Below are 26,236 nucleotides of genomic sequence, written 5' to 3'. Positions count from 1 at the left end.
GGACAGCAAAGCACACAACACAGCAGCCTTTAGAGGGGCAGAGCTGCAGTACCACAACTTACCGTTCCTATTCATTACTATGTAGATAGAAATACAGATACTAGGTTTTAAAATACTTTTGTAGAAGTTTAAGTATCAACTCAAGCTTTTTACTCTTTAAGTAAAAGTGTAAAAGTACTGCATTTGAAACTTAATACATACTTAAAGTATACCCTAGTGAAAAAAAAGATTAAAGTATACTAAGCATTATTATACTATACTGCACTAAAGTGTACTTGTAGCCACATTATGAGCAAAGTACTTGAACGAATTGTTTTTAACCAACTTCAGGAACATCTTTTATCGTGTAATCTTCTAGACCCTTTCCAATCCGGTTTTAAGAAGAACCACAGTACAGAAACGGCACTTGTCAGAGTCACCAATGACCTGCTTCTAAACGCTGACTCTGGATGCCTGAGCATTCTAATTTTGCTTGACCTAACAGCTGCATTTGATACTGTGCATCACCAAATTTTGCTGGAGCACTTGCACAGCCTCATTGGTGTAACTGGTCCAGCACGGTCATGGTTTCAGTCCTATCTGTGTAATAGACAACAGTATGTAAGAGTTAACGAGACACAGTCCACCTGTACCAGTCCTGTCTGGGGTGTTCCGCAAGGTTCTGTACTTGGACCACTTCTGTTTAGTACCTATTTGCTTCCACTTGGTTACATTATCTGCCAGCATGGTCTGAACTATCACCCAGACGACACCCAGATTTATATTTGCGCTAGTTCTGATATTCCATCCACTCTGATCTCCTTAAATCACTGTTTACAAGACATAAAAAATTGGATGCACAGCAATTTCCTGAAGCTTAACTCAGATAAAACAGAGGTACTGCTGGCAATATTACAGTTACGATTGATAGTTCAAATGTCTCTCCATCTGCACATGTAAAAAACCTTGGTGTTATCCTGGACACAACATTATCTTTTGAATCATATGTCAGTAAAATCAGGCAGTCTGCATTTTTTCACCTCAGAAACATTGCACGTATTCGGTCATATCTCTCATTCACTGATGCTGAGCGCCTTATACATACATTTATCACGTCACGTCTTGATTACTGTAACGCTCTTCTAAATGGTCTACCATCACGTACCCTAAACAAACTACAGACTGTGCAGAATGCAGCTGCCCGCTTACTAACATCAACTCGTCTGCACCAACGTATCACACCCGTCCTCAAAAACCTACACTGGCTGCCTGTGTCATATCGAATCACATATAAGGTACTACTACTCACATACAAAGCTCTACATAACACTGCAGCGGTTTACCTTTCTGAACTTTTAACCCCATACTGCCCGTCCCGCTGTCTGCGCTCAGCGAGCTCTGGTTTACTTACTGTACCAAAACCCAGCCTGCGGACTCTGGGTGATCGAGCTTTCTCCTCTGCTGCCCCACGATTGTGGAATCAGCTCCCCAGTAATATTCGTGCTGCAGACAGCCTAAACTCTTTTAAATCTTTACACAAAACGTATGTCTTCTGCTATTACTTTCACCTCTGGTTTCATTAGGTACTTCACGTGCCATCCCTTCTGTCCAATGAATCTTCTGACCAGAGACTTATAAATCTAAGTAAATTATAGGATACAGTGTTAAATAACACATTTAAATATTAAAAAAGTAAATTTGTAACACGCTAAAAATTGTATTTTATATTAGAAGTGTGCTACTTACAAAAGACAGGAACAAGAAACATATTTGTACTATAATGTAATTATATTTACCATCAATTCTTAGTACATTTCTAATATTCTCGGCACATAACAGTGATACAGTTGTGATACTCATTAATTGTAATATAATTTTACTGTAAGCATATTTAAATATGGGGTTGCATACATGAAGTAGTATGTTTAAATGTTTCTCAAGTATGTTTAAAATAGTTCCATTTTAGTACAGTTAAGTACACTTAGCACAATTAAATTACTATTTTCAAGGGCGTAGGAGCGGGTTTGATATTGGGGGGGACACATTTGCCAATATGAACCCAAGCCCACCCTGTAGTTTCCTAGAACAACATTTGTGGAAATTACTTTTAATTAAAAGTAAATTATTATTAAAAGGTGACTTTACAACCTAAACATGTTACTCCACGTTACAGTTACTGTTGTTAGAAAAGAATATGAATGCAATGTCTGAATTGTATGCATATAACAAAAATGATCAGTTATCACCTGATATTTAAAGTAATATAACACATTTGGTTATTATTATTATTATTATTATTATTATTATTATGTATTGGCATGTCAATTCTGTCATATCTTTACGTTTTCTCCTGCGCTTTATTTTTTCTACTGAGAGCTCTTCTTAAGATGGTGTCCTTTTATGTAAAAGAATGTAACTTTGCGTTTCATAGACATGTGGTCACTTTGAGCTACAAATGAACAGAAGTCAGGTTAGATCAGTGTTTCTCAACCCTGTTCTTACATGTTATACTGCATATTAACACTGTTCTCCATATTCTAGAGCTTCCTCTGCTTTAAAGGCATTTAATAGGGTAAGTGGTGGTATGATGTGTTTAATACACTGCTGGATATACATGATTAATTTAGGCTCCATAGGGGGCTAAAAGATTTTAACAGGTAAACTCGGTAAAGGACTGTTTATTAGCCGATCAGCTGGATCAGGTGGAAAACACAATTTTGGGGCAGTGATCAGGGTTAAGAAACTGCTTTAAACTAAAACATAAAGTACTGTACTATATTCTGGCTAACCACTACATCTGGCTTCTAGCTAACTAGTTAACTAAATGAATTTTCGTTCATTATAGCTCACAGTAAGTCCTGTATTCCTAAATTAATAAACACAGTTTGACAAAATGAAATAGCGATTAGCTAATCAGGTACAGGGCAAGTTGAACATTACATTTATTGTTTTTTTTCTTTAACCTTGACTCCCAATATAACTAATTCCAAAGTTAAGCTAACTCACTAACACAGCTGCATTTTATTAATCACAGTGGGATTAAACTTTTTGCTGATTCAGAGACGTGTATTTTTAACCAGCTATCAGAAACATATCATCACTGTTGACGTGGTTAGCCTATCGTTACCTTTTTTTTTTTTTTTAAATCTCCGTATATCCAGATCTGTTTTTAAATCAGCTGCTGCTGCAGCCCGATCCCGCTGCTAAATCTCACAGCGAGGGGGCGGGGCTTCCACCACCAGCACAACTGCCTCTCCTCCCCGCGTCGCAAAACCAGCTAATTGGCTGTTTCTACTGAGAGGCGGGAATTAATACATGAACTGGCTCCGTGATTGGTCCGGTCTGTCTCCTCATTAATAGTACAGCTGATCTGAGCGAAACGATATCATTTTTTTTATGGGGGGGGGGGGGGGGGGGGGGGTTCCTACGCCAATGATTTTATACATCAGCAGTGCAATTTTTGTCATCAGTTTTGCTCAGAAAGGCTCATCTTATTATAAATTCCTTTCAGCTCTGCCATTCTAATCATCACTACAGAACCAGATGAAACCCTCCTCCCAGTTGACTGATTTAATCAGCTAATTTGATGGAAATGGTAATAATGTACTAAGATACTGTGTGTGCTGTGCGTCAATATGCACAAACCATGACAATTCAGTTCCACCCTTATGAAACAATAATGTATGGCAATATATTGGAAATTTTTATTTAATTAATAATAAGAAATATTAATAAATAAATTAATAAATAATACATTAATTAATAATTATTAAATAATACAGTTAAAGAAAAACATACATATAAAGAAAAAAGTACAGATATTGTTTAATATAGGGCAATATATGCACAGACCAGGTATGTCTATATATTGTTAAATATAAAAATATATATTGCAATAAAATGCTTTTTTTTGTATTTATCAACATCTTTCTTAGTAAATAATTTCACAAAATAGACAAAAGAGTACCATGACTTAAAATATATCCTGAATGTGCCAATAAAGGTCCACAGTTACAGACCCAAGAAAAAAAAATACATTTACATGAAAGGACATTGTTTTCCACAACCACGTTTTAACATTTGTCATATTCATGTTTGCATATTAAAAATGTGAATGTGTATATTATCAATAATGTATTCAATTCTTTAATTCTAATTTTATTTTAATATAATTACAAGAAAAAGCATTTGCTATGGTCAGTGTCAGTGAATCACCACATACAATAGTTCATGTAAATGTGTTCTCTTTCAGTTGTAACCTGCTGAAAATACCCTGCCTCTCTTTAGATATTAAGTACAGTTTCATATTAAAAGAGTAAGCAAAAATATACCCGCGATTTTTCAGACAATACAAATTTGGCAGGATAGCCGCGAACCTGGCAACTCTGTGGAAAAGAGATCTGTGATTGGACTTCAAGTGCAGAAGATTTAGATAAACAAGTATCAGCCAGTCACAGCGCGGACAGGGCGGGACTATCTTTTGGATGATGTTGGGGGGAAAAGACGCTAAAAATTGTCTCTCAGTTTGAATGAACCAGTCTATGGAATTAACTGAATAAAATGTCCAGGTTTTGGCATGACCTCGTTTCTTGGACGGAGGAACCAGACTAAAAAGTGCAGTTAGCATTGTGCAAAACCTGCTGGATAACTGACTTTCAACCAACACAAATCTCCACGCAGCCATTCTACAGTTATCAGGTAAGTTGGGTCCTTAATTCAAACAGTAGTGATAATAAGGCTATTTTTAGCAATTAAAATGTTTAGTGAGGTGTAGGTTCTTGCTGAACAGCCTAGGCTACACACTTAAGTCAAGAGTTATAAGTTTTATATTATAACCAGCTAACCTACATTTAATTTAACAAGCTAACCTAGCTTTAATTTTACAAGCTAACTTCGCTTTAATTTAACTAACGTTACCTAAACTAGCTTTAATTTAATTAAGTTAGCTAACCTAGCTTTAATTTAACTAGCTTACCTAGCTTTAATTTAACAAGCTAACCTAGCTTTAATTTAACTAAGTTACCTAACCTAGCTTTAATTTAACTACAGTTAGCTAACTTAGCTTTAATTTAACTACGGTTAGCTAACCTAGCTTTAATTTAACTAAGGTTAGCTAACTTAGCTTTAATTTAACTAAAGTTACCTAACCTAGCTTTAATTTAACTAAGGTTAGCTAACCTAGCTTTTATTTAACTACTTAACCTAGCTTTAATTTAACTACTTAACCTGACTTCAATTTAATAAGCTAACTTAGCTTTAATTTAACTACTTAACCTGACTTTAATTTAATAAGCTAACCTAGCTTTAATTTAACTACTTAACCTGACTTTAATTTAATAAGCTAATCTAGCTTTAATTTAACGACTTAACCTGACTTTAATTTAAAAAGCTAACCTAGCTTTAATTTAACTGTTACTTAACCTAGCTTTAATTTAACTAAGGTTAGCTAACCTAGCTTTCTTTTAACAAGCTAATCTAGCTTTAATTTAACTGTTACTTAACCTAGCTTTAATTTAACTAAGGTTAGCTAACCTAGCTTTCTTTTAACAAGCTAATCTAGCTTTAATTTAACTGTTACTTAACCTAGCTTTAATTTAACTAGCTAACCTAGCTTTAATTTAACAAGCTAATCTATCTTTAATTTAACTGTTACTTAACCTAGCTTTAATTTAACTAGCTAACCTAGCTTTAATTTAACAAAGTTAGCTAGCCTAACATTAATTTAACTAGCTAACCTAGCTTTAATTTAACAAGCTAATCTAGCTTTAATTTAACAAGCTAATCTAGCTTTAATTTAACTGTTACTTAACCTAGCTTTAATTTAACTAGCTAACCTAGCTTTAATTTAACAAAGTTAGCTAGCCTAACATTAATTTAACTAGCTAACCTAGCTTTAATTTAACAAGCTAATCTAGCTTTAATTTAACTGTTACTTAACCTAGCTTTAATTTAACTAGCTAACCTAGCTTTAATTTAACAAAGTTAGCTAGCCTAACATTAATTTAACTAGCTAACCTAGCTTTAATTTAACAAGCTAATCTAGCTTTAATTTAACTGTTACTTAACCTAGCTTTAATTAAACTAGCTAACCTAGCTTTAATTTAACAAAGTTAGCTAGCCTAACATTAATTTAACTAGCTAATCTAGCTTTAATTTAACTGTTACTTAACCTAGCTTTAATTTAACTAGCTAACCTAGCTTTAATTTAACAAAGTTAGCTAGCCTAACATTAATTTAACTAGCTAACCTAGTTTTAATTTAGCTAGCTAACCTAGCTTTAATTTAACAAAGTTAGCTAGCCTAACATTGATTTAACTTGCTAATCTAGCTTTAATTTAACTGTTACTTAACCTAGCTTTAATTTAACTAGCTAACCTAGCTTTAATTTAACAAAGTTAGCTAGCCTAACATTGATTTAACTTGCTAATCTAGCTTTAATTTAACTGTTACTTAACCTAGCTTTAATTTAACAAGCTAATCTAGCTTTAATTTAACTGTTACTTAACCTAGCTTTAATTTAACTAGCTAACCTAGCTTTAATTTAACAAAGTTAGCTAGCCTAACATTAATTTAACTAGCTTACCTAGCTTTAATTTAACAAGCTAATCTAGCTTTAATTTAACTGTTACTTAACCTAGCTTTAATTAAACTAGCTAACCTAGCTTTAATTTAACGAAGTTAGCTAGCCTAACATTAATTTAACTAGCTAACCTAGTTTTAATTTAGCTAGCTAACCTAGCTTTAATTTAACAAAGTTAGCTAGCCTACCATTGATTTAACTAGCTAACCTACTTTTAATTTAACTAGGTAACCTTAACATAGCTTTAATTTAACAAAGTTAGCTTACCTAGCTTTAAGTTAACTAGCTAACCTAGCTGTAAGTTATGTTATAACTAGCTAACCTAGCTTTAAGTTAACTAGCAAACCTAGCTTTAAGTTATAACTAGCTAACCTAGCTTTAAGTTTTATGTTATGACTAACTAACCTAGCTTTAAGATATATTATGCTTAGCTAACCTAAATTTAAGTTATGTTATTATTAGCTAACCTAGCTTTAAGTTATATAAGATATATTGTAACTAGCTAACTTAGCTTTAAGTTGTAAGTTATAACAACCTAGCCTAGCACTAGCTTAGCTTTAAGTTAGCTTTAAGTTAGCTGACCTAGCTTCGAGATATGTTATAACTAGCTAACTTAGCTATCTAGCGTTATCCCATGAAATAGCTATGCTAATTTATTTTCAATTAATGACTATGCTGTAAATTGTTTAAATATCACAGTTTAACTTTAATAAAGCGTGTTACGAATGGTTTCCGAATACCTAAACTCTTTTTTTCAACTGAGAGTATTTAGACCTACTTGTAAGTAAGTAGCATTTTGTTGCTGGTGGTCATTGTTTGTTTTTTTCTTTTTTATAAGATGAAACTGGGGAAGGAAGGCACCACCACTGTCTCAGCCCATTGTTGGGAAACTGCAGAAGCAGAAGCTACAGCCAGTGGGATGGCACCAGTGTTACTGATGGAACTCTTTGAAGGTCTCATTCCATCAAAATCCATGAAACTGTTTATCAGCCTCCTTTGTCTGCAGTAGCCAAAGTAAACCCTCAAAAATATGAGCTGATCAGAGAGACCTTAAGGGTGCCTTTTTGCTCAAACAGCAAAAGTAAACAACCAAACGTGAGTAAAAAAACAAATCCCTACTAAATAGTATGTTCATATTCTCCACGTAAGCATTTTAGCATACAAGATACATTTATTTTTTGTTTACATTACTGTTTCACTTGATTACTTGCTGTTTACTTAATGTTTTGTGTGTCTTCCAGAGTTCACTCTTGAGCTAACTCTATTAAACGTAATGGGAACCTATGCTTAGCTAACACCTTTAAATGTAAATGGAGCAGAGGCTAAGATAACGCCATTGAATGTAATGGGAAACTAAGTAAACAAACACCATTGCGTTTTAAGGGAAATTATGCTAAGCTAACGGCATGTAATTTAACGGTACCGGAGGCTAAGCTAACTCTATTAAATGTAATTGGAACTTATGCTAACCTGCCCGCCCGGCCGCCCTTCCTACCTACCTATCAATCAATCAATCAATCAATCAATCAATCAATCAATCAATCAATCAATCAATCAATCAATCAATCAATCTCTCTAGTCGAGTCTAAGCTAACGCCATTGGATGGAATAGGAGCCGGCTCGGAACAGGCGTTCATAAAGTTTCTTGGCCACGGGGAGGGAGCGCCGAGAGGGTTAACTTCACTCAGTGCTATATCTTTAACTAAGGCTGTATCTCTGAAAAATTTTGTCCTTTTGAATTTTAGAGTTGTAAAATTGACTGTGGGGGGAGGCAGCAGGTCGTGTTCTCTGCTGCAGTGCTGTTAGCCAATCAGAGGCGATATATTTGCATGTATGAATATTCATCAAAACCTCTCTTTCTCCAGAGACAGGTAATTCAGTGATCTAAAGCAGGGCTAAATAAAATCTTTTTTCATTCATTCATATTAGAGACCACAACTAGACTGTTTAAAATAATTTTAAAAATAATTTAATGTTGATGTTCTCCTGGACTTTAAGCACACCTTTATCCGTTTTTGTATTATACATATAGTAGTATATGGTAGTATATATTATTGAATATATAGTGAAGCGTATTGTTAAATACATAATAAAATACATTGTGATACATGTGGTAATATATGGTATGTGTATTATAGATCACTCTTTCAGCACACAGAGACTGAAATGTCTATCCCTACCAGCAATATTTGCTGCTTCTCCCAATTAATCATAAACTCTCTACCTAAGTAAATGCTGTGATCATGTATGTTCTGTATGTTACAGTATCTTACATATCTCTGCACTTTATCCTCACTATGCACATTTCATTGTACTGTATCGGTACTGCACTGTCCTTGCTGTTAAATTGTCTTGTCTTTTGTATTTATTGTATTCCTTGTAGTGTTATAGTTAAACTTTTGCACTTTGTCCATATTGCACCATCACAATTTTTTTGTCTAGTATCTAATATTTTTTCAGTCACATATTAATCAGTAGCACACACTGTATCCAGTGATGTCAGTACTTAGTACTTAGTAACGCGTTACTCTAATCTGACGCTTTTTTTCAGTAACGAGTAATCTAACGCATTACTATTTCCAATCCAGTAATCAGATTAAAGTTACTTACCGTATTTTTCGGACTATAAGGCGCACCGTATTATAAGACGCACTATCAAAGAACGCCTATTTTCTGCTATTTTTCCATACATAGGGCGCATCGCATTATAAGGCGCGTTAAGTGACACTAGAAAGGGTGCCTATATCAAAGTGAACAGGGGTGGCGCCATGTTTCCCTTCCCCCACCGGGGGTGGTCGCTTGCCGGTGGAGCGTATCAGTATACAAATCTAGCTCTTTCAAAGTCAAACGAGTGCTGGATATTAATCTACACAGATTCCTCTCCTGAAAACTGTTTATTTGGGTGAGTAACGTGCTTCAGTTTATTTACAGTAAGCTTAGATTTCCAGATGTCCACTAAGGCTTGCTGCACCAGCGTTAGCATAGCTATCCGCTAGCACGCTAGCTAGTCACCTAAACTAGTAAAGTTAACCCAAACTTAAACGACAGCGTTACACTGAGTAATCCTGCGTGTTCTGGTAAGACAGTGAGATATTAGCTAGCGATTCGTCCCCCGTAGCTTGTTTTAACACGGTAAACAAGCAGATTACAGGCTGATAAAACTCACCTCTGAGAGAGTTAGCGCTTAGCATCTAGCTAATGCTAGCCAGGCAAAGCAGCACAGACTTACAGGCCGATAACTCACCTCTGAACGGTGAACGCTTAGCGATTACCATCTAACTCTAATAATACTGCTCCAGCAGTATTAAAAGTGCTAAATTTAGAAAATACTGATCTCTGAACAGTGAAAAAGCTAGCTAGCTAAGCGGTTAGCATCTAGCTAATGCTATTGCTGCTCCAGCCTCGGAGCGGCACGGCTCTGCACGGAGTGTGTGTTTACTGCTCCTTACACCTGACGGGTAAAATTTAGATAATACTGATCTCTGAACAGTGAATAAGCTAGCTAATGCTATTTGCTGCTCCAGCCTCGGAGCTGCACGGCTCTGGACTCTGTATAGCACTGAAACTCTGTATAACGCTGCACGGAGTGTGTGTTTACTGCTCCTTACAACCTGACGAGTAAAATCCATACAAAAGGCGCACCGTATTATAAGACGCACTGTCAATTTTTGTGAAAATTAAAAGTTTTTAAGTGCGCCTTATAGTCCGAAAAATACGGTATTTAAATCACTGTGCGTTACTGTCTCTCTCTCTCTCTCTCTCCACCTCATCTCCTCCACACACACACACACACACACACACACCGCTCCCTTACCCATTCCCCCTCCGCTCTTCCCCAATCAAACGCGTCTCCCTTTCTCCCTGTCTCTCTCTCGCGCGCTCGGCGTGTCTTTAGTTTCCGCCCGTTTTCGTTTTTCGGCCAGTTCTCGGGCTCCCTATCTCTTTATAAAGGCGTTTTTTGCGGCCGCGTCCCAATTCACTAGAGAGGGCAGAGCGCACATACCGTAAAGATAAGAAAAGTTCCGGTGCTTTAAATGAACACTGTCAGAATTAAATCCTTCTCAGTAGTTTACTGGTTTGGGTCCGTATTGGACAACGTCTGGGTCCGGACCCGGACCGCAGTCTGCATATATGTGATCCCTGGTCTAGACCATATACACGGTTCTGTTTTATAAAACCACTCCCTGCTGCCCTGCAGAGAACAAGAAGTTCAATGTTCAGTTTTACTGTGTTAAATATGTCAGGTCAAGAAAGACTTTCTTTATTTTATATATTTTTTATAAAAACAAGTATTTATGTTTAAAATCAAGAAAGACCATATTTTATTTTTTATAAAAAAAATATTTAAGTTAATTTTTTTATTTTTATAAAAAAAGAAATATTTTTTTAGGAAATAGTTCAACTTAGAGATAAATTGTTGCTGTTAAAAATGAATTTTCCAGTAAAGGGAGTATTGGCAAAACTGGTTATAATGTTTATGTTAAGGCGGCGGGAGGTGGTGTCTGCAGCTGCTGAAAGTAACTAATAAAGTTACTTGTAAAGTAACTTAGTTACTTTTAAAATCAAGTAATCCATAAAGTAACTAAGTTACTTTTTAAAGGAGTAATCAGTAATCGGATTACTTTTTCAAAGTAACTATACCATCACTGCTTAATTATAGGTCAGGTTTTTTGATCAGATGACCAATTTGGACCAATCCATTTGATGACGAGCCTCCCAGACCCTCACCTATAGGGTTTTCTACATTCTGTGGATGCCCTTTGAACTGAAACAGTGGTCGAATTGAGCTCTAGATATCAACCGGAACCGGTAAGAGGAACACTTACCTTTGCAAACTCTATAAACTAAAAATAGTTCTACACCTGTGAGACTAAAAGAGAAGGACACTAATACACACACACATTGTTATTTAACTGTGAGTTTGTTGTCTAATAGAGTAATTTATTTTGTACTAATCACATTGAAGAAGTTAAATATTAACTTAAATACTAGTTTTATTTATTTTTCTACCTGGGTTAGTAGTAGTTATATTCTAGTTTTTGTTTTGTTTACTTACCTGTTTTGTAGGTAAGTTGTCAGTGCACTTTTCGAATGTCCAACAGTGCCAAGTCTTTTCCTTGAGTAGCTGTTTTGATCCTGGTACCTAACTTGTCTTAATTTAAAGTATAAACACCCTGTCCACATATCCAAACACTAATCCGTTACATACTAAACTGTTACTATATTTCTACCACAGCCTTTATATATATATTTGTTTCGGATGTATGTTACACTGAGTGAACATAGAAGGAAAGAGAGGGTGGGTAACCTGTCAGAGACAAGTGGCAGTAGTTGATGGATAGTGTGTGAGTAAGACCCTGATGGTCAAACTTCAGGTGGGCAGTCTTTACCCAATAAAATGTGAAGAGATGGAATTAGATCAGATTGAATGTTAGGGCTGCAATGATAACATAATCGACAACATTGACTATAAAAATGTTATTGTCGGGGAAAAAAGGGGGAGAGAAAAAGACACATGCAGTGAATAGGTGCCAAATCCTGAGCATCCTGATTGGCCTCTCCTCATGCTTAGTTGGCCATGAGGTTTCAGTGTGGGTGGGAGAGAGAGCGGTAGACACGCATGTACAGTGTAATAGCAGCTCTGTCCATTAAACACAAACCAACACATACTCTACAATAGTTACGGTCTTTTTTTTTCAGCTCTGTACAGTTTAAACACTAACTTTTCTATAGTAGCCGTGGCAAATTACTAACATTAGAAAGACTAATGTTAGCTGGTTAAGTGTTAGGAAGTGCTAGCTGGCTAAGTGTTAAAATTAACTTATGTTATAACTACAGACGTGAATAAAATAAAAAAAAAAATCTTAGACAAACAATAATTAAAAAAAAAAGTACAAAATGCATACTAATATTTTAGTATCTCCTGAAAATAACATCCAGTCTGTGTGAATCTTTAAAATAGGTATATCAAACTATCAAAATGAACTGCAAAATTGGTCTTGGGGCCTAATGATTTAGTTTTTTAAGGGGAAAAAACATGCAAACCAATCTAGGACCAATCTAGCCCCAATTTCACTACTAACCACAACAGCAGCAGTAGGAGCAAAAACTGTCCCTGTCCTGTTGCTACTGTCACGCGACACTCACCTACTGTCACGCGACACTCACCTACTGTCACGCGACACTCACCTACTGTCACGCGACACTCACCTACTGTCACGCGACACTCACCTACTGTCACGCGACACTCACCTACTGTCACGCGACACTCACCTACTGTCACGCGACACTCACCTACTGTCACGCGACACTCACCTACTGTCACGCGACACTCACCTACTGTCACGCGACACTCACCTACTGTCACGCGACACTCACCTACTGTCACGCGACACTCACCTACTGTCACGCGACACTCACCTACTGTCACGCGACACTCACCTACTGTCACGCGACACTCACCTACTGTCACGCGACACTCACCTACTGTCACGCGACACTCACCTACTGTCACGCGACACTCACCTACTGTCACGCGACACTCACCTACTGTCACGCGACACTCACCTACTGTCACGCGACACTCACCTACTGTCACGCGACACTCACCTACTGTCACGCGACACTCACCTACTGTCACGCGACACTCACCTACTGTCACGCGACACTCACCTACTGTCACGCGACACTCACCTACTGTCACGCGACACTCACCTACTGTCACGCGACACTCACCTACTGTCACGCGACACTCACCTACTGTCACGCGACACTCACCTACTGTCACGCGACACTCACCTACTGTCACGCGACACTCACCTACTGTCACGCGACACTCACCTACTGTCACGCGACACTCACCTACTGTCACGCGACACTCACCTACTGTCACGCGACACTCACCTACTGTCACGCGACACTCACCTACTGTCACGCGACACTCACCTACTGTCACGCGACACTCACCTACTGTCACGCGACACTCACCTACTGTCACGCGACACTCACCTACTGTCACGCGACACTCACCTACTGTCACGCGACACTCACCTACTGTCACGCGACACTCACCTACTGTCACGCGACACTCACCTACTGTCACGCGACACTCACCTACTGTCACGCGACACTCACCTACTGTCACGCGACACTCACCTACTGTCACGCGACACTCACCTACTGTCACGCGACACTCACCTACTGTCACGCGACACTCACCTACTGTCACGCGACACTCACCTACTGTCACGCGACACTCACCTACTGTCACGCGACACTCACCTACTGTCACGCGACACTCACCTACTGTCACGCGACACTCACCTACTGTCACGCGACACTCACCTACTGTCACGCGACACTCACCTACTGTCACGCGACACTCACCTACTGTCACGCGACACTCACCTACTGTCACGCGACACTCACCTACTGTCACGCGACACTCACCTACTGTCACGCGACACTCACCTACTGTCACGCGACACTCACCTACTGTCACGCGACACTCACCTACTGTCACGCGACACTCACCTACTGTCACGCGACACTCACCTACTGTCACGCGACACTCACCTACTGTCACGCGACACTCACCTACTGTCACGCGACACTCACCTACTGTCACGCGACACTCACCTACTGTCACGCGACACTCACCTACTGTCACGCGACACTCACCTACTGTCACGCGACACTCACCTACTGTCACGCGACACTCACCTACTGTCACGCGACACTCACCTACTGTCACGCGACACTCACCTACTGTCACGCGACACTCACCTACTGTCACGCGACACTCACCTACTGTCACGCGACACTCACCTACTGTCACGCGACACTCACCTACTGTCACGCGACACTCACCTACTGTCACGCGACACTCACCTACTGTCACGCGACACTCACCTACTGTCACGCGACACTCACCTACTGTCACGCGACACTCACCTACTGTCACGCGACACTCACCTACTGTCACGCGACACTCACCTACTGTCACGCGACACTCACCTACTGTCACGCGACACTCACCTACTGTCACGCGACACTCACCTACTGTCACGCGACACTCACCTACTGTCACGCGACACTCACCTACTGTCACGCGACACTCACCTACTGTCACGCGACACTCACCTACTGTCACGCGACACTCACCTACTGTCACGCGACACTCACCTACTGTCACGCGACACTCACCTACTGTCACGCGACACTCACCTACTGTCACGCGACACTCACCTACTGTCACGCGACACTCACCTACTGTCACGCGACACTCACCTACTGTCACGCGACACTCACCTACTGTCACGCGACACTCACCTACTGTCACGCGACACTCACCTACTGTCACGCGACACTCACCTACTGTCACGCGACACTCACCTACTGTCACGCGACACTCACCTACTGTCACGCGACACTCACCTACTGTCACGCGACACTCACCTACTGTCACGCGACACTCACCTACTGTCACGCGACACTCACCTACTGTCACGCGACACTCACCTACTGTCACGCGACACTCACCTACTGTCACGCGACACTCACCTACTGTCACGCGACACTCACCTACTGTCACGCGACACTCACCTACTGTCACGCGACACTCACCTACTGTCACGCGACACTCACCTACTGTCACGCGACACTCACCTACTGTCACGCGACACTCACCTACTGTCACGCGACACTCACCTACTGTCACGCGACACTCACCTACTGTCACGCGACACTCACCTACTGTCACGCGACACTCACCTACTGTCACGCGACACTCACCTACTGTCACGCGACACTCACCTACTGTCACGCGACACTCACCTACTGTCACGCGACACTCACCTACTGTCACGCGACACTCACCTACTGTCACGCGACACTCACCTACTGTCACGCGACACTCACCTACTGTCACGCGACACTCACCTACTGTCACGCGACACTCACCTACTGTCACGCGACACTCACCTACTGTCACGCGACACTCACCTACTGTCACGCGACACTCACCTACTGTCACGCGACACTCACCTACTGTCACGCGACACTCACCTACTGTCACGCGACACTCACCTACTGTCACGCGACACTCACCTACTGTCACGCGACACTCACCTACTGTCACGCGACACTCACCTACTGTCACGCGACACTCACCTACTGTCACGCGACACTCACCTACTGTCACGCGACACTCACCTACTGTCACGCGACACTCACCTACTGTCACGCGACACTCACCTACTGTCACGCGACACTCACCTACTGTCACGCGACACTCACCTACTGTCACGCGACACTCACCTACTGTCACGCGACACTCACCTACTGTCACGCGACACTCACCTACTGTCACGCGACACTCACCTACTGTCACGCGACACTCACCTACTGTCACGCGACACTCACCTACTGTCACGCGACACTCACCTACTGTCACGCGACACTCACCTACTGTCACGCGACACTCACCTACTGTCACGCGACACTCACCTACTGTCACGCGACACTCACCTACTGTCACGCGACACTCACCTACTGTCACGCGACACTCACCTACTGTCCCGCGACACTCACCTACTGTCCCGCGACACTCTCCTACTGTCTCGCGACACTCTCCTACTGTCACGCGACACTCTCCTACTGTCACGCGACACTCTCCTACTGTCACGCGACACTCACCTACTGTCCTGCGGAGCTTTTTTCAGCTGTCTTGCGAAGCTCTTTAATTGTCCTGCGGAGCTTACCTATTCTGACTGTCTGCATGTACTTATGTGTGTCTGTATATAAGTTTCTGGAACAGTCTAATTAATAAATTATTTTTTTTTATGCCATATTCTCGTTTATTATTGTTTTAACTACATTCTATTTAAGTCTAAATTAAACTTGGAGTGTTTCTGTGTTTCTCTTTTTAGAGAAATTTTCTTAAAAATAATCAATAAAATCTATGTGTTTGCGTTACACTTAAATTCATAAATCAAGTGAACAGCCTTGATTTAAATTATTACATGTAGACAAAAGCATCATGGAAAAACGTATGTGCTTGTTTTGGGGTCTGAATTAGTTAAATCATTTAAAATATAATTTCACTTGATGATATTTTGCAGTGTAAGTATGAAACGATCTCAGTGACATCGTTTAATTTGTGGTCTTTTGGTAGAGCTTATTCTATTGCTTTCTCAATCCTGGTCTTTAAAGGCCACAGCCCTGCACATTTTATTATTTGTAATACTTTGACAGCCCCACATTAACACGATAATTGAGCTGATTAGCTGTCTGGTGTATTGGAAGCAGGGACAACTCCAAATAGTGCAGGACAGTGGGCCTCCTGCACTATATATATATATATATATATATATATATATATATATATATATATATATATATATATATATATATATATATATATATATATATTATATATTTGCTTTCCTTACTCTTTTTCACCTGACCCAGTGCTTCAGAAGTTTGTTAATTAGTTAATGAATTGAGTAAAGTGTGCTAGGTTCATATAGTTTGGTCCACAATTGGGATTGGGAAATTATTTAATGCAACATTCTTTAATCAAGCATAAGAATAAACAGGAAGGCAATTACAAATAAATTAGACTGTAGCAAATATTTTCTGGAAAATGTATATAAAGGTAAACACAAATCAAACTTTTTTTGTCTATAACAACGTTGGCTGGTCACCTGAGCAACTACTGTACTGCTAACGGCACTGATACAACAGCTACTGTGGTCTTCTTTTTAGCATGCTCTGTAAATGAAACAAACAATAAACTAAAATATTTTAATCCATTGATTATTAATAAAAAATGAAAAAAAAAAAAAAAGTACAAAAAACACAAAAACAAAGTACATTATCAACTTAACACAACCCCCTTACCAATAATCAGTCCAGTATTGGTCCTGAGGCAAGAAACATCTCAGCCATATACCTTGAGACCTGGTCATTTTTTTGAAGGATGTTTATAATGATCTAAAAAAATAATAATGAAACTGTTACTCAAAAATAACATGATTTCACATACAGTTGTATTTTAATGCCCGGGCACCCTTGACTAATTCAATGTTTAAATTTACTTTTTACATGTCTAAAGACATGCTGCTACTGTCTACTTAAAAATGATGGCATGTGCAAAGTCAGAGGCACTTTTTATGTACATGTTATATAGAGTCATGTAAAACCAAAAAAAGGAATTGAGATTTCTGAAATGGCCAACTCAAAACCAAATCAGATCTTTATTCTATTGGGATGCTGTTGAGTGATCTAAAACAGACTGTGCTCAGACATCACACAGCTGAAATAATTGCACATGAAGTGGAAAAAATGTTCTCCCAGACAATATCAGAGACTGATAGACTGCATAAACTCCATCTAATTGAGAATATTTCAAAGAGGAAGTATCAGCTTTTATGGTATACATTGTCCTAAACTTTCCTAGAAACTGGCATGAAATATGTTTTATGCAATGTGTGCAATCACATCACTTTTATCAATAGATATTGTTTGAAATATCTGTATTATTATTGTAAGTCGCTTTGAACAAAAGCGTCTGCCAAATGTAATGTAATAAAACAATACGTATAACTGGGATATTTCCTTACCTCTGGCATCATAACATCAAACATTAAATTCAGGTCCTGAATCTCACTTCCCAAGTTCAGAGCAGCTTTGATTTTTGCCGTCATTTTGATTGTCTATTAGTAAGCAAGGAAGAAAAACTGATTATAGAACAAATTATTTTCATATTTACTTCCACATATAAATGCTTGACACAGACAATGAACTAAAGTAATTCAATTCAATACAATTGTAAAGTGGAAAGAAAATGATGCATAATTCAAAACATTTTTTACAAATAAACAACTGAAAAGTGTTCAGGCCACCCTTAGTCAATACTTTGTGGTACCACCTTTTTATGCAATTACAGCTGCAAGTCTTTTGGGGTTTGTCTAAACCAGCTTTGTACATCTAGTGCCTGAAATCTTTGACCATTCTTCTTTGCAAAACAGCTCAAGCTCAGTCAGATTTGATGTAGAGTGTTTGGGAACAGCAGTTTTCAGATCTTGCCACAAGTTCTCGATTAGGTGTAGGTCTGGACTTTGACTGGACCATTCGAACACATGTAGCCCTGGTCTCATCTGACCAAAGCACCTTGTTCCACATGTTAGCTGTGTCCCCAACATGGCTTCTAGAAAACTGCAAATAGGACTTTTTATGGTTTTCTTTTAATAATGTTTTTTTTCTTGCCACTCTTCCAAAAAGACCACATTTGTCGGGTGCACAACTAATAGTTGTCCAGTGGACAGATTCCCCCACCCAAGCTGTGGATCTCTGCATTTTGTCCAGTTACCATGGGCCTCTTTGCTACATCTCTGATCAGTGCTTTCCTTGTTCGGCCTGTAAGTTTAGGTGGACGGCCTTGTCTTGATAGGTTTACAGTTCTGTCATACTGTTCCTCTCTCTGGATATTGGATTGAACATTGCTCTGTGAGGTGTTCTAGGCTTGGGAAATCTTTTTTATAGCCTTTAAACTCTTTAAACTTCTCCACATCCTTATTCCTGACCTGTCTGGTGTGCTCTTTGGACTTCATGATGCTTTTTACTCCCCAATATTCTCCTAACCAACCTCTGAGGCCCTTACGGAGCATCTGTATTTGTACTGAGATTAGATTACACACAGGTGGACTCTTTTTAGTCATTAGCAGTCATCAGGCAACTTCTGAATGCAGTTGGTTGCACTTCTGAACACTTTTGCACATCACACTTTTCAGTTTTTTATTTGTAAAAAAAAATTGCATAGTTTTCTTTCCACTTCACAATTGTTTACCACTTTGTGACATTAAATTCCAATTAAATGTATTTATGTTTGTGGCTGTAATGTAACAAAATATGGAAAAGTTAATAAAGTATAAATACTTTTGATAGCCACTGTACATATACACATGCTCTACCTCGAATGTACTTACATTCTCATCACTGAAATGGCAGAACTTCGGCTTTAACCGCTGCTTCAATCTCAGCGATGTAGCAGGATGCTTCCAGAGATACATTCGACTTGACTTCTGTTCATCAGCATGGAGGGCTTCGTAGATTTTCTAAGAGCAGATTATATATAGAGACAATTACACATGCAAACTTTGCCAGTATAGTGTATTTTTATGTGGCCCACACTTGCCTTTATTTCGTTGTTATCAATGAGACCGTCAATTCCCTCTTGATGCAGAATGTGCAAAGTTCTACCAAGATTGAGAAATTGTAAATCAGTAATCCAACAGAGTCTAAAATGAATATTGTGTACAGAGACACATAAACCTAAAAATTAAGAAATACCTGTCAACATTCAATGGCAATTTTCTTCGGCAACCACATGTGAAATGGCCTCTGGTGGCCTTGTCACTAACACCAGCACAGTCTGTGTGCAGCCATCCTTTGCAGGATTCACATTGTACCCAATGAAGGTTTTTAACCTCAGGATACAATGACCTATATATGGAGAAGACAGGTAATATCTAAAATCTACAATTTCCATATAAGGGTATATGCTTAATGAAATACTAACCCTCTTGTCCCCAGCTTTTGGAAGACACAGACATTTATATCAGCTGCCATACACTCTTGACGACTTTTCAGAACTTCCTACGAACACATGTTCACATGATATACCTTGATTAATTTTATTTACAGTGTTTACAACAGGGTTACTCTCTTCTGCATTGTGGCTCTTATTTTGATATGTGTCTGTTCCAGTAAATTATTAACTTACCTCCACCATAACATCACAAATTATGGAAGTTGCATGATAACGCCGGAGAAATTGTAGTTGAGGTCCACTTAAAGTGTCTTGGCCAAGTTTTATCCCACGGACTTCCATTTCAGCCATCTGTGGAAATGATTGAATGAAAATGAGTGACAAATTGGAGAACCAGGTTGAAAAAAAATGTTGCTCATTACTTACTGTGCACACAAAAACACCACAATTTTGTGAGTCCTTTTGATGCCACTGCTGTGGGTATTGAACATCCCATGCTGCTAGGTCCCATGTCTCCTGAAAGGCCTGTCTACATATGAAAAGAATCAGTGGAATTTTACAGATCATAAAATGTAAAACAAAATTAAAAATTGCAGAACATCCATTTGGAGAATAGTAACAATAAATTCATTTTTCCATTAATTAAAATAATAAAAAACAATCAACTGTGTCTGTAACTAATTTTGCAACAAAGCTGCAATTTCTTAAGGTTTAAATACCTTAGTATGTCCATCTCCCAGTCATTGGGTGAAGGATACAGTTGGAGAGAGTCATAAACTCTGATTTGTTTCAGGACTCCATCAATCACCTGAAATTTTGATTAAAACAGTAACACAATTAATACAACACAACAGCAGCATAAGAATACTAAGAAAATGACTAGCTATTTTGCCATTATTAACATAGTCTTGAAGTTGCTATTGCCTTGCTATATGGTAAGAACTTTTACCCAAAGAATGAAATGGTTTCCACTTTCAGGTGTTTTACCACCAACAATCCTGGGAAACAAAATGACTGTGTCTGGGTGCAGGTCCTGTGAATAAAATTTGAATTGCATATGTAAATGCACCTCTTTAAGCATTATGCTGTAAAACTTTATTTATGAATGCTTTACGTGCTACACAGCCTTGACTGACTTACTAAAGGTTCATAATCACTGAATTATCAATTCCCACAATGGAAAGCACTGCTTGCTCCTGTTAAAATGAAAAAGGAAATAAAAAATTACATGTAATAAAGGCATAATACCTGAAGAATCTTCTTGTTGCGAGAGGTAATTGATCCTGTGGTTTTAATGTCACGCCACCAGCAAACAAACTCAAATGTAGGGAGGACCTTGAACTAAAAACAGAGTAATGGGTAAAACAGTAATGTAAAACAATGTTTGAAAATGTAAAAAGAGTAAATATTATTTACACCTACCTTCTGTCCATCTACTAACTGAGAAATCCTGCAGTTCACAATCTGAGAAAATATAATGACATTGTATTACAGGTATTTTCCAACAACAATTAGGTTCCCCACTAAATGTACTTACATCATCAGTTAGCCATGGTAAAGCTGGCAGATCTTCCTTTTTTTGGTGTTCCAAATATTCAAGAGGTAGAAGAGTCTGAAGATCCGGTAATTTTGCGTGACAAAGCTCAAATTCTAACAGTGTCTGTTTTGTGTTTTTCACTCCCTTGTGTAACCTAAGAAGCTTCTCCTTTTAAAGAATACACATAATTAATGTTATAAAGTCATACAACAAAGTTTCATTGATCATTTACATAATTCTATTCCAAGTTCAGACTCTATTTCATGAAAAAAAAAAAATTGCACTTTCACTATTTCTATTTACTTGTTGAGACACACACAAACACACGAAGAACAAACCTAATTTTCAGCCACAATTGGGAAGAGAGTCACAGAGAACTGCTGGCCTGCCTGTGTTTTTGCACTGTGCTCATTGCCATCTTTTGCTTTTGCTACCTTGTCAGGGAATGGGTGGTCAGAATCACTCCCAGCATCATCAGACACTTCTGCTTGTATTTCTTCAGGCTTTTCTGAATTTGTAGGAAAATAATAAAATATATATTTAATTGTAATTCTGTACTGCATCAATTTAGCAGTTGCAAAGAAATTACAGACTTACCGTCACCAAACAGACATATTCTGCCATTTATTCCGATCGATGCTTTTCCCTTAGCTAACCGGCACATTTTCTCGAAAAAACTGTTGTTCACCCTCTGATTATGCAGATGAAACACCAGGCGCAGCATAAACATGTAGTGCATGTCTTTCAGCTGGCAGAGGAAATATCTTGAATTGGCAAGTTCTCTGTTTAGCTGCTCTGCCACAGAAGAATTGAGGATGCCTGTCATCTCAGGGAGAAGATCTAAACTTCTCAGTTTTTCCTCTGGTCTCTTCTGGTTTCCTTGGTGGAACCTGTCATACAGTGAAAATCTATGGGAAGTTCCTGTAACAGGATGTGGATACTTAAATCCAACATTCTCTGGTGCACTTTGAACTGGTCCACCAAGTTTCTGTATTTGCCTAATCCATGGAAAAGACAGATGGAGCTGCTTCTGCTCAGCCATCCTAATATTTTCCAAAGTGGCATCACACAGTCTGCCATCAGAGGGCTGAAAGAACTGTTGCTTTGTTCTGTTGTTTGTGTGCCGTGCCACACGCCCAGCAACATCGGAAATGTAAATAGTTGGGGGTATTTTCAGGCTCAGCAAAGCATCTGCATGATCTCGTGCTGACTCCTGCCACCACAATGGAGAGCAGTAGTACACGACTGAATGCATACAGCCGGCATGCAAGACTCCACCTAATGGAGATAAAGTATGAAACTAACTTATGAAAAGTTACTTAATGAAGTGTAGAATTTTATAAGTAATGAACAAACTGACAGTATTTTGTAAATATAAATACATTCTGAATTGGATGCCTACAGCACATTTAAATTTAATTTGTGACAAAGGAAAAATATATTTTTATAACGCAACAATGGGAAAAGTTTACTGCAAGGTGATGTTAAAAAAGTGGTATAAATGCCCCTTACAAACTATTGCTGCAATTAGGCGAAAGCATCAAGCTCTAAATTAGTTTCTCTTCACAAAATACAATTAAATTGGTCAGTAGAAAATAATTTATTTGTACTTTACCGTTATTAAAGATATATAAATTTCAATTTAGAAAAACTCATATAATATTATTACTGAGTAATATGATTTTTTTTTTGTATTTTCCACACTCATATCCTCACCGCCTGTCTTTTGGAGCTTCGTAAACATTTTGGGATAAATATCCTTATAAAGGAGCAACTCCTCCAGTCTGTTTAGGATGTCAGATTGTGATCCCTCTGCTGACACTCCCAATTCAGTACAGGCTGCAACCAGTTCAGCCTTTTGTGGCTATTAAAAACAAAGATAAATAATTACATAAATACAGCACATACATTTTGATCTTAGAATTGCCAGTTATCTGAAATACCTTTTTTGAATCCAGCACTCTGAAAAGGACATCCTCTAGCGGCAAAGATGGTGTAATCTTTCCTGGATTGTTAAAATGCTTAGACAGTCCTTTTAGTACCTCTGTCTTTGGCAGGACAGGACCAGCTCTGCAAGCTTCCCCGACCCATGCAGCAAATGCTGAATAGCCTAGTTCTTTGCAGAATGGGTTTTTTGATCTTGTGCCTATAAATATGGAAAAACATCACAGTACACCTTGAAATTAAATAAACACAAGGAAAAATATTTCCTTTGTTTCAATTTTACATTTTGAAAAAATTACAGTAGTGTACCATCACAGAACCCGGCAGCAATGAGCTGTTTTTCGAGTTGTTCCCATTGGTCTGTAATGTTCACTGAAAGATCGCTTGCTTGAATGTTTTCTGCAGATGGTCTTTTCAGGAGATTTACTACACAGTTAGAATAAAAAAAGTATTTTAATAAATATGCATTTAAATGTATTGTTAACACTGGAAATAAATAAGTAATACTACCAACCAGGTAAATCAAAGGCCACTTTCCAGTTTGCATCTGCGATCAGCACGGGAGGATTGTGGCCACATCGGTTACAGGAAAAGTTGTAACTGTAATTAGTCATTGCTGAGAAGTGAAAGAATGCTTTTCTAATGGTGTTGTGGTGGATGTTTGTTTCCATGTGGTCCTCCATCATTGATAAGAACCGTCCTATTGCTGTATTGTTCTAATTTAAGAAAGATGGCAATGATTATGCTTGATATTTAAAACGTAACATATTCTTTTGAACAACAATTTACGGAAATCACAACTTACACAGTAATATACAATAACTTTAAATGTTTAACTTGCCTTTATTGCTGTAGTAAGCATTGAACATAGCGGTATGCTTAGCAGGACTCTGTTGTTGAAATTGTGGTAACCCAAACTATATTCCTGGAACCTGACCTGACCTTGACAGACTGGACAATGTTTCACAGCTACCGTAACTCCTGATTAAAAAACCAAATCAGTTACATGTCTGAAAATAGCATAGATTTTAACTTAATATATTTACCTTTAACTACTGATATTTAACACAAAATGTACCTCTTTTGACACTGTACAATCCATACACAGTAGCATTTGTGGTTATGACAGTGGAACTTGACAAGTCAGGAGGTGTTGGACCTGGGCAGTATGGGCAAACTTTCTCCACTGGCTCAAACTTCTCTGGTATCTGTTTGAATTCTTGCTTCAGCTCTGGTGGCAAAACTTCGGGAATTCTTTTATGTTCCCAGAGATAATTTGTCATTGCCACAATCTGTTCTTTGGTGAAGTCTGAGCCCAGCCTATCCAAACTTTCAGTGATCACACTGTCACTCTCACTATCACTAGTGCTTCTTTCCTCAATTAGAAGCTCCTTTTTTGACTGGAAAAGCCACCACATAGCCAAATATATATGTGTGCAGCGGTGATCCTTTTTAGAGCAGCTACACTGACATGACCATTTTCCCATTATTTTGTCAAATGTAACTCTTGTTCTGCCAAAAAGACTCCAGGCATTCTTTTGTCCAGTAAAAACAGAAAAATAAACATGCCGGCCTGAATAACCATATTCCTCGTAGAAGACAGGGAACACTGTGCATGCTCCTTCTTTTGTGGCTTGTGCGTGTATGTCCATGCATTCTTTTTCTCTTTCCAAAGAAATAAGGCCTTTGTCCACCATAGACTTAACTGAATGGATTTGTAATGTAGCAGGTTCTTTGTAAGGAGAGGCAAATGCAACTCTGCTCAAGTGTTCACATTCAACACCTGGCTTTCCACTGATATTTGCCAATGCCATGAAATCTCTGCAGTCATCCACTTCACAGCCTATTACTTCCGATGTTGTGGATTTGCATAAGTGTATCGGAACTCTCTGTCCTCTTGTGTTTTTTGCAGTGAGAAAAATGCCTTTCTCTACATCCACACAAAAAATAGGCTCTGGGTTTACATTATGCCGCTGACGTTCATGCCTTCTCAGATTTGCACTACTTGCAAATGTACCTTTACAGTACTGGCAAATAAATTTTCCAGCAGTATCTTTGGATTCTGAAGCTTCTGGAATTACTTCAACTACAAAAGGGGTGACAAAGCATAATCCTGTTATTGCTAGCAAAGTACTATTTGCATTAACAATGCAAATAATTTCAATAGTATGTTTGATGTGAATTGCACATGTTCCACAACAATTTGTTTGGGTACGTTAAACAATAATTTAAAAGACAAAAAGGTAAAGCATATATATACCTTGATTAGCACCTTTTTCACCAACAACACACCCTGTAAATAAAAGCAACATTGGTACATTTTTACAAGCTAATATATAATAGAAATTTGTCAAGCTGAAATAATTTAGTGGGCCAATTACCATGCTTTTCCAGGTGGACTTTAAAGTTAGGTTGTCTGGCAATCAGTTTTCCACATTTTGGACAGTGCCAGTGACTTCGATTTCCATCTTTCCCTTCCTTACACAGACACGGTATTGTAAATTTCTCTGTTAAAAAAATACAATTTCAAGTAGTTAGGAGATAAATTAAACTGTTTTCTAAAAGATAATTTGCTTTTACTCGTGTTGGTTTTAATGTTAATCTGTATTTCATTATTTTGTTTGCAATGGACTGTTGTATTTTG

At 38.6% G+C, this 26,236-nt stretch overlaps 1 protein-coding gene across 1 annotated transcript; it reads right to left on the bottom strand.

Moving 5' to 3' along the window:
• Positions 1-17,006: 17,006 nt before the first annotated feature.
• On the bottom strand, positions 17,007-21,950 carry LOC125781258 (uncharacterized). Its single transcript, XM_049464817.1, has 14 exons — positions 21,649-21,950; positions 21,534-21,575; positions 21,360-21,452; positions 21,061-21,144; positions 20,831-20,919; positions 20,538-20,640; positions 20,346-20,462; positions 20,142-20,218; positions 19,913-20,065; positions 19,758-19,818; positions 19,549-19,677; positions 18,184-18,276; positions 17,462-17,554; positions 17,007-17,332 (listed from the first exon to the last, which is right to left on the bottom strand). The coding sequence occupies exons 5-13, from the start codon at positions 20,842-20,844 to the stop codon at positions 17,468-17,470; spliced, it is 834 nt and encodes a 277-aa protein (XP_049320774.1). The 5' UTR covers positions 20,845-20,919; positions 21,061-21,144; positions 21,360-21,452; positions 21,534-21,575; positions 21,649-21,950; the 3' UTR covers positions 17,007-17,332; positions 17,462-17,467.
• Positions 21,951-26,236: the final 4,286 nt, after the last annotated feature.

Source organism: Astyanax mexicanus, chromosome 15 (genome assembly GCF_023375975.1).
Source record: "Astyanax mexicanus isolate ESR-SI-001 chromosome 15, AstMex3_surface, whole genome shotgun sequence".
NCBI classification, from domain to species: domain Eukaryota; kingdom Metazoa; phylum Chordata; class Actinopteri; order Characiformes; family Acestrorhamphidae; genus Astyanax; species Astyanax mexicanus.
Note: the sequence above shows the minus strand (reverse complement) of the source record. Positions and strands in the feature narration are given on the sequence as shown.